This window comes from Coenobita brevimanus, chromosome 100 (assembly GCF_032717465.1).
Source record: "Coenobita brevimanus isolate Jiangsu-jjx chromosome 100, ASM3271746v2, whole genome shotgun sequence".
Classification (NCBI taxonomy): domain Eukaryota; kingdom Metazoa; phylum Arthropoda; class Malacostraca; order Decapoda; family Coenobitidae; genus Coenobita; species Coenobita brevimanus.
Window position 1 is genome coordinate 61,148,814 of NC_137053.1, and position 15,229 is coordinate 61,164,042.

At 42.6% G+C, this 15,229-nt stretch overlaps 1 protein-coding gene across 2 annotated transcripts in view; it reads left to right on the top strand.

Annotated features, from left to right (window-relative positions):
- The window catches only part of Ae2 (anion exchange protein Ae2), a 167,256-nt gene extending 161,326 nt beyond the window's left edge, over window positions 1-5,930 (top strand). For both annotated transcript variants that reach the window (XM_080284120.1, XM_080284119.1), the window contains 3 exons: window positions 325-536; window positions 3,238-3,411; window positions 5,780-5,930. In XM_080284120.1, coding sequence (XP_080140246.1) covers window positions 325-536; window positions 3,238-3,411; window positions 5,780-5,887 — 494 coding nt within the window. In that variant the 3' untranslated portion in view covers window positions 5,888-5,930. The remainder of the gene's footprint in view (window positions 1-324; window positions 537-3,237; window positions 3,412-5,779) is intronic.
- The last annotated feature ends 9,299 nt before the right edge of the window (window positions 5,931-15,229 follow it).

Below are 15,229 nucleotides of genomic sequence, written 5' to 3' on the forward strand. Positions count from 1 at the left end.
CAAGTGAGTGGATGATGGTCGCCACCACCTACCACAATCATTGTTATATGCTTGTTTTTATAGTGCCATTGTTGTCATTGTCCTAACAAAGAAATTATTGTCATCTACGCATCATTGTCTTTACAAGGCAGTGAGTGCGTGTCATAATTTTGTTGTATCTTCACAGAACAGGGATTGAGTGCCATTGTTGTACTATTGATTTTACAGAACAGAGTGAGTGTCATTATTATATCCTTGACTACAGAGCAGTGAGTCAGTGCCAGTGTTGTCGTTGTCTTTACAGAGCAATAGTTAAGTGCTGTTATTGTGCCATCATCTTTACAGAGCAGCGATTGAGTGCCATTGTCGTGTCGACATTGATTGGGCTTGCAGTGCTTCTGGCTGCTGTCCTCAACCTAGTGCCCAAAGCTGTGCTGTTTGGAGTCTTCCTGTACATGGGAATATCATCAACGGCTGGCATTCAGTTCTTGGAGCGCCTCGTGCTGGTGCTGATGCCTGTCAAGCACCACCCTACCAACATGCCCTACGTTAAGAAGGTACTGTGCCACTGTCTAGTTATTTTGTCAGGTTTATTTTAATACTTGTAGGCTCTTGTGACTACCCAGCATACTCTACATTAAGGAGATAGCATGTCGCCACCATGTATTGTTGTAATTAGGTTAACACCACCCCAACATGCCCTGCATTGAGAAGGTACTGTGTCACTAGCTCATCTTTGTATTAACACTGTCAGGCTAATATGACTCAGTCTTTTCAGAGTAAAGGTGAATGACATTAACTTAAATAAAATATTATAGTTACAGTAGGGCACCAGACGTCGCGGCATCCAGAGTGACAAAATGCACTTTCGCGGCAGCCATGAAATATTCCCTTGATTGCACGTTTGTGACAAAAAAACGCTTTTTCGTACCGTCTTGCACCACAAGTTTCGGATTCTTGCCACGGCAACACCATTTCTAACGCTCAGGTTCGGCCTGTTTCCTGCACATGTTCCATGTGTCCGCAGGTTGAGTGTTACACTCATGGGTACTTGTTTAGTAACTGATGGAAATATGTCATCTTGTGCTTCAAGTGGAACTGGAGGTGGACCACATGATAGTGGAAATAGTGTAGGAATGTGTGAACCTGGAACAGCAGGCAGTAAAGGGAAGGCCAAGTGTGACTACTGCAAGGGGGTGAAAAAACGCAAGTATGATGATGAGTTAAAAAATAATAATATGGCGGATACTCCGTAGCATCGAAGGGGAGCTCCAAGGCTTGGTGGATGAGTTTGGGAGAGTGTGTAAGAAACAAAATCTGAAGGTGAATGTAGGGAAGAGTAAAGTGATGGTCTTTGAGAGAGGTGAAGTCAGTGAATGTACAGCGAGGTTGGATGGTGAGGAATTGGATAATGTGAGTACGTTTAAGTACTTGGGTAGTGTGATGAGTAAGGATGGAGGTTTGGAGGGTGAAGTGCTTGAAAGGGTACAGCAGGGAAGAAAGGTTGCTGGTTCTTTGAAAGCAGTGATAAGAAACAGGGAAGTGAGCATGGAAGTGAAAAAGTTACTACATGACAGTATTGTGATACCAACTCTAACGTACGGAAGTGAAGCTTGGACGTTGTTGGAAGGACACAAGTCAAGAGTGAGAGCAGTGGAAATGAGTTATTTAAGAGGAGCCTGTGGAGTCACATGGAGAGATAGGCTGACGAATGAGGATATAAAGGAACGTTGTGGTGTTGATGTGGATGTGATAGGGAGCGTTATGAGGAAGACACTGAGGTGGTTTGGCCGTGTGGAGAGGATGGAGGGTGAAAGACTGACGAAGAGAGTGTATGTGAGTGAGGTGGAGGGGGGAAGAGGGAGGGGGAGGCCGAGGATGAGATGGAGGGATGGGGTGGAGAGGTATATGAGAGAGGGGGGTGTGAGTTGGGAGCAGGGCAGTGAAATGGCGGGGGACAGGGTGACTTGGAGGCGATTTGTTTGTGGCCACCCCAAACGGGATTGAGGCGTCTGGCAATAGATAGATCGAGTCCATTAACCCTCACACGCCAGCATTGTTTTGTACATGGCCATCCACAGAGTTTGGCCATATTTCCCCCGAATAACCTGTTTTCAAACCTTCATATCTGGAAAAGTATAGCGGTTAGGGAAGCAAATAAAGTCCATATTACTCGCCAACTCTTCATCTTGTGAATGAATGCATCCCCAGATCTGCAGATGGTCATGTCGATGAGTAAGGACGTGAAGAAAATCAGTAACTTTCGGCGTTCGAGGCAGGATGTACTCGTGCGTGTATGCGCAGCCCTGACTTTGGCTTTGCTCTCAGCATGATAACTTCTCCACTACTAGATAAACTGGACACAGTTGTGTCCAAGGCACGCCCTATGGCACTGTCACCGAGCCCTCTCCTAGTAACCTTAGAAAGGGGCATGGCAGGGGTGGATAATGCAACGGGCCACGGGTGGTGGAGATGGAACCAGACAAGGAGGAACCTGAAGACATTGTTCTACACCTGGCAGAGGCGCGGGACACACTGACTCACACTCGTGTGTGGTGGCAGGAGTCTCCTGTGACCCTTTGGGGACAAGATCAAATGGTGGCCAGTTCAAACATTGTCAGGAATATATTAGCGGCTCCTCCTGTCACACAGCATTCTCCGGCCACCCATTTTGTCGTGGCATATACCACTTCCCTGGTTCATAGGGGTTGAGCCCTTCACCCAGGTCTTTCTGGTGAGTGTTATGTTTGAATGGAGGAAGTGTGTGCACTGTAAGTAATATTGCTGATACATACTGTATTTAAGTGTATTTTATGATGTTTTTGTGTTTTATTGTTAATGTTACTTTATGATTTAATATGTTAATAGCAACATTTCAGGAAACTTTTGGACATTTAAAGTAGGAAATACAATGGGGGTGAGTTTTCTTAGGGGCCCTGTCCCTGTTAGCTTATTTCCCATAAGGTCAATGCCCCAACTGTGGCGGAATCAACTTTGGCGGCACTTTTCACGATCCCTGTTAGGGGCAAAACCTGGTGCCCTACTGTATTCTGATTATGAGAGTTAATGGTGACAGCATTGACATTCAGGCTCATAAGACTGCTCTCTGTGCTGAATGAAATCTAGTATTATTAGAAATTAAATACCAGAGGTGTCCTGATAATGAGAAGGTGAAAAAGGTATCCAGTGTAGTTTTAATGGTGTAGATAAGATACAATAAACTTTGATGCTATTATAATTGACTTTTTCTACTTCAAGGTACGGACCTGGAAGATGCATGCCTTCACTAGTGTCCAACTGCTCATGCTGATTGTACTGTGGATTGTGCAGAAGTCCCCAGCTGCCCTCTGCTTCCCCTTCGTCCTCATGCTTCTCATCCCCATCAGACTCTACCTTCTTCCTTATGCTTTTAACAACCAGGAGCTAAATGCGGTAAGCAGTACTTCCCCATTATAGCGTACACTCTTCATACCAAGGTACCACATTCATTCAAGGCCTCATATCTGAGGGTGATTCACATTCTTATGTAACAAAATGATATGATTGTGGAATATAAAATACATATTGTAGAGAATCAGAAAATCCTTCAGTCATCTCAAAAGGGTTTCAGGCTAGTACTGAATAGTATTTTCAGTACCAGAAAGTGAAAATCTTGCATCTGCAGCTATAAAATCTATGATAAATTTCTCTTAATTTCATCTCCCCCTCTCTGCTTATGTGAATTATAGTTGAAAAAGAGTTTAGTGAGAAGCATTGTTCTTTAGCATAAACTTCTGTAGAAACTGTTTTGTTTATTTCTTTATTGCATTCACACAAGTGTTCCCACAAAAGTATCATTCACACATCATTCAACAGACTCCTTCTGTACTGATGTATATGCCAATACTGATATTTATTTGCTCATCCATTTCATATATCACACATTCCTTTCATCAACACATCATTTTAATTCTTTCCAACAGTACTTAGGTATCTCCCTACTTTCCATATCTGTATACAGTACAGTATCGTACTTAAAGTCCACTTTCATTGACCAGGATGATGAAACTGACTTCTCTATCCATCATCCATTTCTCATGATCCCCAAAATCAGGAGTGTAGAGGGCTAGAACTATGCTATTTAATCCAGACACGTAAGGCGAGGGTGGCTATTCACATTCCCAGAGTGGCATTATTTGAATAAGAATCTCCAACAGCCTCATATGGCTTCTTTCATTCATTGTTTTCCTAATTGTCATGTGTTCTAGCCATTCATTTACCTTCCCAGTTGTTAAGTGTTAAGATCTTGTTATTGTGATATTCATATAACTTTTTTTTTTTTTTTTTTTTCCAGTCCCATTAGGGAGTGGAATTACTCTTCATGCTGACAGAAGTTTATAAATAATATCTGCTTTTCTATCTTTGCTGTAGCTTACATTCCAAATAGATAGGAAAATGATAATGGTTCACATGTAAGTCTGTTCTTTTGCTATCAATTGAAGCATGATAAAGATTTGTCTTGTAGTATCTCCTGCAAATTTCCTACAGGTCTCCAGAATGCTGTCTCTAATATACTGTACATTATTTTCTCCTTATCTTATCATTCAAGAGCATGTAGTTTTATGCAAGGAGCACTCTCTACAGTTTTTTACTCTACATCATGGAGATCCTGTTTTCATCTCATTTAGTTAGTCTCAGCTGTGAAAGAGTATTTGAATAATCTCTGTCTCTTAATTGTGCTTTCATAGTGTGCTGTTGCATGATGTGTTTGCATACAAAACTTTTATTTATGTGTTAAGAATTTACATATTTCATTATGAATTTGCATACTTTACTATTTCAGTACTGTAATTACTGTTGTATTAATACCTTCCATCCAGTGACATGTCTTGGTGATCTCTTATAGTGATAGGGTCAATGAAGGATGTATACCACTTCCTCTGTTCAAAGCCTTTCTTAAGCTGAATACAATCATGTGGAGCTAACTATTAAAAAAAAAAGGAAAAAAAAGTGGCATTGGATTGAAGGTATTGCTAAACTGGAAAATGCATGCTACTCTTAACCCCTACATCCCAGACAAGGGATGCATACTGTTCCCTCTCACCTGGGCATTTATATGAAAATTTGCTCATTATCAACTCACATTTTACTTCAGAAAGGAAAAGATTACATAGAATACCAGGATGTCCATGATCAAGTTGTCTTTCCTCTGCAAATAGCAAGAAGGAAATTATTGCCAACTTGCTTGACATTGCTGTGGCGATGGATAAACAGGAAGTGGACTTCTGTGGAAAATTTTACATTTGGCATGGCATAGAAGTTCAAATATGGGCATATTGTGGGAGAAATGTGTACTGTACATCCTGTGCCTTTATGGTAGCTGGAGCAGACTCACTTAGTTCTGGTTGGTGTGGGGAAAGGTTGTAATTCATGTTTGGATCACCAGATGTCACTCCCATTCACAAGAAATCCCTAGCATCATGTGACAGCCCTGAGGCACTCATTTGCCTGTCATACAATGTCCCCTTGGGGTAGGGGTTATCTTATGAAGAGATTGTGAAGAAAAGATTCAGTTCATTACATTTAGGAATGATATTTATTAATCTGAGCCCCGCATGCTGTGATATCCAGTACTTAACTTGAACAGTGGTAGTGGTTACACTGATTGGAAAACTCATCTTAAAATTTGCTCACTGAACAATTTACACAGAATGCAGTATATGCCAACAGTTATTAACACATCATGCTTCATGCAGTTCTGACTGTTTACAAGTATATCATGTTTATTTTAAGCATCATATTTACTTTTGTATTTGTACAGCTTGATGGAAAGGAAGCTGCAGCCAGCACCGACAAAGATGATGAACCTGACTTCTTCGAGGAGACTCACGGCCTTCCAACCCATGTGGACCACCCGCACCAGAGCTAAGACATGATACAGGGGCAGATCCAACAGTTAGTAAATAATTGGGGGTGGGGGGGGAGGAGGTCCAGTAATTTTTTTTTCTGCAATAGAACCTCATCCCAGGGGTCAGATTCATTAAGAAAAAAAAAAAAAGAGAGAAAAGTTGCATTGCTTTTTCCTTTCAGTAATGTTTGCCTGCTTATTGTTGGTTATAAATCGGCTGTCTCTACTAACAAAAAACCAAAGGTTTCGTTTTCTGATAGTCTGGAAAAAATAATGACAAATATCAACTCACTGTCCCTCCCCACCCCTAGATCTGCCACTGCAATGCCATACTCATTGCTCAGACACCACTGCACACTCTACTACTTTGCATCACTTCATCACTCATCGATATCCCAGCATATATAGCAAGTATTTACAAGCGTAATATACTGTGACTATATATTCTGTAGATATCATTTGCCTGTAAATTATTTCTTCTTGATCAATCCTTAGTCATTTTGCTTACCATCTGAAGATTCATGTTTTACATTCTCATTTTTAATAGTTTTACCAGTGGCTGTACTTAACCCCTTGAACCCACTTTAAATTAAGATGCAGAGCTGCTCATGCTGTGCATGTTGGCCCTGCTCTTAATTTCTTACAATGAAAGACAGTAAAGCACAGTGTTTTCTATATAATAGGACATTACAATATGCCCTTATGGTCATTGAAGTCCTGTGATTATGTTCACTGAATTTTACTTGCAAAGTTATGTGTATATGTATATAAATATATGGTATACAGTGGTATCAGAGAATATATATATATATGGGTTGTAGTCATAGCATTTTGTTTCATTTTGTACTATAAGAGTGTAGTCTTTTTACAACAAAATGTAAAACATGAAACTCCATACTGTAAGCAACATTCATCCTCAAGTTAAGGAAAGAGTACAAGATTATCATTCCATGTTTTATTCTTATGCAGTAGAAAGGAAGTATATAAAAAAAGACAGTTGTAAAATGAAAGAAACACGTGACTAGCTCCGTCCATCAGTATTTAAGAAAATAATTGTTTTGGAAATTCATGATATAGCTATAGGTAGAATGTTACGTAATTGCTCAATTTACGTTGATTATAAAGTGTGGTATGGTATTTCTTAAAATTATTCATTATTTTTCATTTATAAAGTGTACCATAATTGCTGCATAGATTTTTTTTTCAAAACCTGGTGTAATGGCAGTACTGTTTATGGGAAAAAAAGTAAATAATCATTCATATGTTTAAGGATAATAATGTAAATAATAAAAGTTCATTTGATGGGTCTGTATCCAGAGATTTTCATTGTTATTGTTAAGAAAACTAACGTGCACATTACATTATAGGTTGTGATGTACTCTTAGATGATCCATCATTTTTTTAAAGTATGTAAGGTTGTACATTAAGTTACATACCATAAGCCCTCCATAATGATGTGAATGTAACCCTTTAGTGACTAATGTAACCTGACTTTAACATTGTGTGAAGTCAGACCTGCTGTGATACTCTTACGAAAACAGTTTTGCAGACTTGGTCGCCTCTGCCAGCATCTGACTTATTTTCACATTACTGCTTGTGTTGTCTGCACCTAATTGCAAGATGGAGTACACATCCTCTTCACCTCTTCCTCTTAGGACCTCGTCAGATTGAGATCAGAATCAACATATTTTAAATCAAAGAATTTGTGATTGTGTAGGCCTGGGTAAAAGTTGGAACAAGGACTCTTTGTTTTGCTGGACCATGATCAAGACATTCCTTGTTTCATTGCCAAACATAACGTAGATGACAGTGAGAAACTGAATGTGTAGAACAAGTCATACAAAACAGAATGTCCTTTTTCAAACTTTTGCCTTGGCCTGTACAGTCACATAATCCGCTCTGAATGTTTCCTGTTCCAACCTCAGTGTGACCAGCTCCTTACAGAACGTGGTGCCAAGGTGCGCACAGTTGTTGATAGTGTTGTGGTTTTTATATTTATTTTTTCTGCATGTGCCAAACTTGGTGTGTAATGTTCCTTGTATATAGATATGAAGCTGTTGTTTGGTAGAATAATATTTAAATGTTTAACCGACAAATACTCAGATCAGATCTAAAGTATTTGGTAATTTGATTTCTTTAGCTTTCTTCTCTGTGTAGTGTTGATAGTTAACCCAGTCAGTCTGGTGATGTGTTTTAGTTCATTCTTGTTGCTTTCTGATGCATTTATTCATCATTAGAGAGACTTGTTGTACTGAAGAGGTAAAATGAAGCTTTATTAGCCCCTCCGGTTCAAATAATTTCTCCAAAGCTGAGTAAAATTGTCTGGGGATAACAGAAAACAAAATGTCATCAGACTGAATGAGTAAAAGCAATACACTACTGTAATGAAAGCCATCTCTAAGAAGCTGCAGATAGTTTTCTTTTTTCAGCCAAGAAATGACTATGATTGAAGTGATTGAGGTCTGGGTTAATAAAACTGAGAGTGTGAAGTCAAGGACAAACCCTCAGTTTTTTATGCTATTTTCTGAAGCATGTGTTGGTGATGGAGTATGCCTTATCTTTCTGTATCGGTGCTGCCAACACTGTAAAGGTACAGTTCAATCACTTCCAGTGTCTACATGTGTCTCATAGATGACTTACATTTTCTTCTCAATTGTAGTAATATGGCTCAGAAACTTTTATTCACGTGTTCTTACATTCCAGGATTTTTACTGATGTCAGACAAAATTATTGCAGATTTTAGTATGATGTCTAACTATGACTTAATATTTGCTGTCTGCAGTGTTTTTAACAAGTCCTGAGCTAATTTGCAATTAGTTCAAATGAATAAGACAGTGTAAGTGGGTAAGTATTGATAAGAAAATTTTTGAGTGAATAACTGATTCATGTTGGAATATGCATTGCTTTCAAATGCCTCATAATACAGTATGATGTAGCCTGAGAGTAGCAAGCTAAAGAAACTACTGGATTTTCTCAGCCCATTGTGCAATGTAAAAATTCTTTTGTATTTAATTCTTTCTTTACTATTAACCTTTGTGCATTTATGATTAAGTGGGTTTGTTTTACTTCTTAAACATTTATGTGTGTGTGTGTGTATATATATATATATATATATATATACACTTTGTGTATGTGTCAGACTTGCTCTAAGAGTCCTGGTCAGGCACTTCAAGAATTACAAAAGAAAATTATCATTTCTGCAAGATTGTGTTCCAACTAAAAAACTAAAGCATCAATACAGTACACAAAAATTTTTACTGTGTGAATGTTGTATTAATCCAGAGCATGTTAAAAAGTGGTGGAGTGAAGCTCTTTTAACACACCTATACTTGATTATTGTTATAAAATACTATATATCTTTTCTTGAGAATAATAGGATCAGATGTTTTGCAGATGTAATTGTATATTTTATTAATGAGAATAAATCTCATATAATACAGAATGTTTAATTTGAATCACAGTGCCGTGTGTATGTGTAACTGCTGAATCCACCACTGTGCATAGGCTACATCTTGTTATTACCATTCTTCAATAACCAGGCCTCTTTTGCTTGTGATTTTTTACATACACATTAGACCTATGGTAAAGATCAGGCCTCTCAGGTTTCAGGCTTCCAGGTTCCCCTTTCCAGCTGTGGTAGACCTTCTGCCCCCCCACCCCCACATACACGCATACACATCTTGTTCATATTGTATAGTATTTTGGGAATCACACCATATTCACCTCCACAATTGTACACACAGTACCCCTTTGGTAAATGTCAGACTAGCTGATTTTCTAGGTTCTTGGTACGACTCCCCTGTCCCTTGGTACGTCTCTGCCTGTGGATGCCATATGTCAACAGAGCCACCTCTTCAGCACGGGCAAAAGAATTATCCAAGGATTATGGTAGTGTAGGTTATCTGATGACACACATGCACTGCTTTTTGTGTGTGTGTGTGTGTGTGTGTGTGTGTGTGTGTGTGTGTGTGTGTGTGTGTGTGTGTGTGTGTGGTGACCATCATCCACTCAGTTGATGTAGTGCTGCCAACTTCATCCTTCACTTTTATCATATTTTTTCTGTCTTCCCTCCTCTCTTCCTATTTCTCCCATCTTTCCTGTCACTTTCTGTTACAATTCTTTCCTTATCAGGTGGCTTTACATTGGATGACAAGCCTGATGGTTTCTTGTAAGTCAGGAAACCATTTACAGCGTTGGGTGGTAACCATATAACCAACCCATATATGTTCCCTATGTGTCAGCAAGTGGGTTGGCGGAGAGTCAGTGTCCTTTCCCATAAAACAACTAACTCAAAGTCAAATGGCCACCCCTTATGGGATTATGGCATCTAGCTATTGATAGACAGATAGTCTTGACTGTGGGTACAGACAATTAGTCCATTACCTGAGGCACAGTTGTCCTACAAGCTACACACCTTTACATGTAACCACTTTAAGTCTCATATTCACTGTCTGTATTGAATATATGCTAAGACTGTCTCCATCGAGATTGATGTGACTATTAGTTTCCACCCCACCCCCCTACTTTGTCACTCTTGAGCACTTTCCCTTTTATGGGACAGTTTCCTGATGCACACAGGGAGATCAAGGGAAGACCTTCTTGCTTGACAATGATGTAGTGCATCAGTCTCATTGCCCCCATACAGTTTTTTGATGCTGGTGTTCTAGGGTGTTTGTTTTTATATGAGAAAACTGGGCAACTTCCATAATTTTAATATTAAGGCATGGTTGAATGAAGTTCAGTGATGCTTTGTTATGAGGCAGGAATGGGTCTCCATGATCACTAATCAAATCCACCCACCATTCTGACTACAATTAGCCATCAGATGAGCTGAAAAGTGTTGAGATCTTTGTCAGATGACAAGTTTACTATAGTGAGTTATGGTGCTTCAACCAGATATGGCCCCTAAGGGTCTACTTCCAGGGGGTAATTGGGGTTTATTGCTCACATAATACTGTTTGTGAGCAACCAACTGGTCACTTTTACCTTAAATGTCTGAACTGAGGCACCTACCTGTCGGGTACTTATGCTCCTGGTATGGCAATACTGAATTGGATGCCGGATGGATGGATGTTTTTATATGTCGGTGAGTCTTATGGAAGATAAGTAAAATCTGCATGGCAAAATTAAAACCATAGGACTGTTTCCTGTCTTAGCCTGAAAATGAACTCTTGTTCTTTCTGACATCTGGTTACTTCTGTAACCACTTATCTGTTGTTCTGTTTAAGATTTAGAGTTGATGTTGTGACCCCAGGCTCATCTGAAAATGAACTGCATGTAGACTGCAGGCTGAAAGTGCCATGCTCAAGTTGTATGCATTATTCCTCTTTGGGGATATAGGGAAGGAGTTTAGGAGTGTTTGCATAATCTGCCAATGAAGTCAGCCGGTCAGGTCAGTGCCATTGCATCAATGTATTCCTCTCCAGAATAGCATTTTGTCAGGTTTTTGTTCAGGTACTTAGATGAGGTTGTTTTGGTCTTTTTAATGTACAATACGCCAAAAGTTATTATAAAGTACAGTAAGACTATATTTTCTTGTTTTGTCATTGTTACATCCGCATGCATGGTGCAAGAGTGGGTGCTATGTTTTGAGCAGTGTGTGTGTGTGTGTGTGTGTGTGTGTGTGTGTGTGTGTGCACTAACAAATTAACACAGACAGTTCTGATCTGATCTTAACCAGTTTTGGTGGAAGGGTTGAGAGTTTTTACGGACAATAGATTTACGATCAGAGTAAAAGAGCAAGACCAACTTAAACGTTTTTTATCCAGTTTAGTCAGATCTTTGTGAAATGGTTGAGGATAAGGAAAGAATAAAACATTTCAGTTCTGAGAAAATCAGTTAAAGATCAAGGTCAACTCAGATAGGTCTGATCTGATTTGAACCAAACTTGGTGAAGGGTTAAGGACTATGGGCAAGAAAGAAGTACAGTATTTTTAGTTTGAAAGTAATTTGTTGAGGGTCAGGAATGTAAGGCAAAAATAATCGACCCTAGCTAGGTCAGTTTGTGGGTATGGGTGTTACACTCTCAAGTGCGCCGTCTTATCTTCTATCCATTATTCAGATTTTTTTCCTCAGTGGTATTATGTTATGCAGTGCATATACGGTAATTATAAATTAACAGGTGGGGGCACTCACCATCCACTCACTCGATGGAGTGCTGCTCTCGAATGTCTCCCCTTTCGTCTCCTCCATCCTTCTTTCCTTCCATCCTCGTCTTTCTTTCCTTCATTCCTTGTCCTTCTGCCTACAGGTGACATTGCACTCCCTCTTCTGCCTTTCTTTCCTTCATTCTTTCCTCTTCCTTCTGCCTGTGGGTGACTCTACACTGATTGACAAGCCAAATGGTTTCCCATGCACCAGGAAACCATTTACTATGCTGGGTGGTAACCATATAACCAAATTTTGGCACCTGGTGTTTTAGTAGGTAATTACAGCACTCCAGTCGGATTGAGCCGGTGCAGGTTTATGTCCAAAGGATGGTTGGGGTTTATTGCTCATGTAATGCCACTCAGGGATGAGTGAGGCTGGTCACTCTCATCTTAAATGTCAGGACCAACTTGCTTAGCCCCGGGCTCCTATGCTCCTCATGGGGCAACATAGGATTGGATGATGGATGATAACACTTTGTAGAACCAAAATTGGGTTTTTCAGCTGAATGAGCTTGCCAGTGGTCAACAACAATAACTGAGCTGCATGTCATTTAGCCACCCTCCTCCCCTTCTTCTTTTTTTTTTGCTCCAGCAGGAGCAAAGGTTGCTGGGCTACTCAGTCCTCACATTGAAGGATGTGACCAGCCTTGCTCTCCCCTGAGTGTCTTTATGTGAGCAATAAACCCCAATCATCCCTTGAATGTACCAATGGGCCCTTACTGGCTTCATCCAGTTGAAGTGCATAATTCAGTAGGCCACCAGGCGTCTTTTGGCTGTATGGTTACCTCCCACCATAGGAAGTTATTTCCTGGGCTGCGGGAAACCATTTGGTTTTTCACTCAATGTAGAGTCATCTGAAGGCTGCACTTCATCCAGTGAGTGGATGATGGTCATTCGCCACAAAACAGCAGCAATAACACATAAACACTGAAATGCTCGCATGGCGGGGTGAATCCGACACCACCACCCCAGGAGGAAAGAGTGAGGGGGTGATACCCACCCCACAAGGAGACGAGACGACAGAGGGGCTGATTTACTTGGCTCAACATCCCAGCAACAACGACATATCTTTTTCGTGACTCGGCGCACCTCTTCCGCGCAGCCAAACCACCCAGCAGTGTACAGGGAAAGTACACTACTCTCCAGCGGAGGGAATGCTCGCCAAAATTGGGGTGGGACTTGCAGTGACAAGCTCCCAGCCACACCCTCGGACGCCGAGTCCTTTGGATCGGCCTCCTATTTGACTGAGGACTCAGGAGGAGCCTCTAGGGTTGCCATGCCCCTGCCTCGACTGACGGAGGGCATGCTTCACCGGAGCTGTGGCGTAAGCCGAGAGAGTTCGCCTGGCCTCTTCCTCCTGACGTTGCAGGTACAGAACCTTCCCCGACGGAAGGAGGGCACGCTCCACCGGAGCTGTGGTGTAAGCCGCGAGAGTTCGTCCGGCCTCGTCCTCCCAATGTCCAAGGGACAGGTATCTCATTCCCGACGAAAGGAGGGCATGCTCCACCGGAGCTGTGGCGAAAGCCGAGAGAGTGCGCACGACCTCTTCCTCCTGACGTCTCAGGGGCAGAGTGAGGCGCCCCTCCCCTTAGCTCTCTCCTTGAGAGGCTGAGGCTTATCCCCCTACAGGCTCCCCACCTGAGTCCAGCCCAGGCGAGGCGTCCTTGAGGCACGGTGTACGGTCTCTCCAGCTCCACCCTCCCCCAGTGCTGACGGGCTCCGCCAGAACAGGAGACCGCAGTCCAACCCTGATGGCCTGTCTCTGCAGCCGAGGCTGCAGCCCCCAGAGTCAGCGGGTCTCCCCAGTTGCTCGCCATGGCAGCAGGACTTCCCCCAGAGTCGGTGGCTGCAGTCCCTCCCTGTCGGCCGCCCCTGATGGACGTGAAGGTCGCCCCGCCCAGACGCCACCCTCCCTCCGGCCGACCCTAGGCCCGGGCCTCCCTCAGTCCCTCCCCCGGACCCCAACGACAATTAAGGACCAACGGCGTGCCGCCCGACTGTTGGCCTTCTTCAGCCCCAGCCCAGAGAGCCCTGCCTCCTGTAGGGTTGATGTGGCTAGGGAGCTGCCCCATATGCCCCCCCACTCCTCCCGGACCAGTGGTAACTCCAAGGGCCACACTTTCCTGTGTAGCTCCCCGGACAGCCCGCCTCCTATGCCTGGCCGCCACCTGGAGCTCCCAGCATAGGTCCTTCCACCCGTGGGCTGTGTTCTCCCCTCTGACTGAACTGTGAGTAACAGGTCTCGTGATTATACCCTTCCCCCAGTGATGTGGACCCCACCCCCAGTGAACCAACCAGTGTGAATTCCCACACACGGAGTGCTCCTTACCCCCCAGTGTTCCGTCTCCCGCCCCCGTGCTCCTCTACCCTCCCCTTTCTCTCGGTACCCCCCCCTAGTGAATCGAGTACCTGTGACCTACTGCACACGCGGAATGTCTAACTTCACCCACGGGATGGTTTCCCCCGGGCAGTGAAAACCCACATCAGTGTCATTCACAGAAAACAGCATTACCCCAGTGCATCCTTGTTCAGTGTGTCTCCCCCCTACTCTCCTCCCCCGGCCCCGTCCCCGGCCCCGTCCCCACAAAAGATAGACCCCCCCTAGCCTCACTAATACCCCCCCCACTCAGGTGCGATACATTGTATACTGTCGTCCTGCGTGACGCGTGCATAGTCTAAGTTTAGCTAGGGTCTCCATATATGTCGCGCGGGTATATTATTAGCTAGGACCCGTCTGTGTCACGCGAGAACCTAGGCTTAACGACCTGGCTATACGAGCTGTCCCTGTGGATATAATGGGTCTAGGTCAAGAGAATTAATATAATTCTCTTGACCTAGTAATGGGTCGTGTTGCCTGTAAACACGGTGGCGATCTACTTGATATATTGGTGAGATGTTGCCTGTGACACTGTGTGCATAGAGTCATACTCCAGAAAAGTGGAAACCCATATACTAGACATGTATGCCGAACTAGGTGGACAGTGATGTTATAAATATCAGTGTAAGGTGGTGTATAATCCCAGCTTTGGTTATAGATTTGTGTGTGTGATTGTTTACTGATAATATAGCAGTGTACCTTTTGACCAGTCGTGTTTGTGTTTTCCCTTCCTTGCTAGTACTCACCCGGTCAGGACCTAAGAACCCAGGACTGCACCGTGGCTGAACCGGAGAAGTCGGGACTCAGAACACGCCTGCATACCAAACACCACTTCGC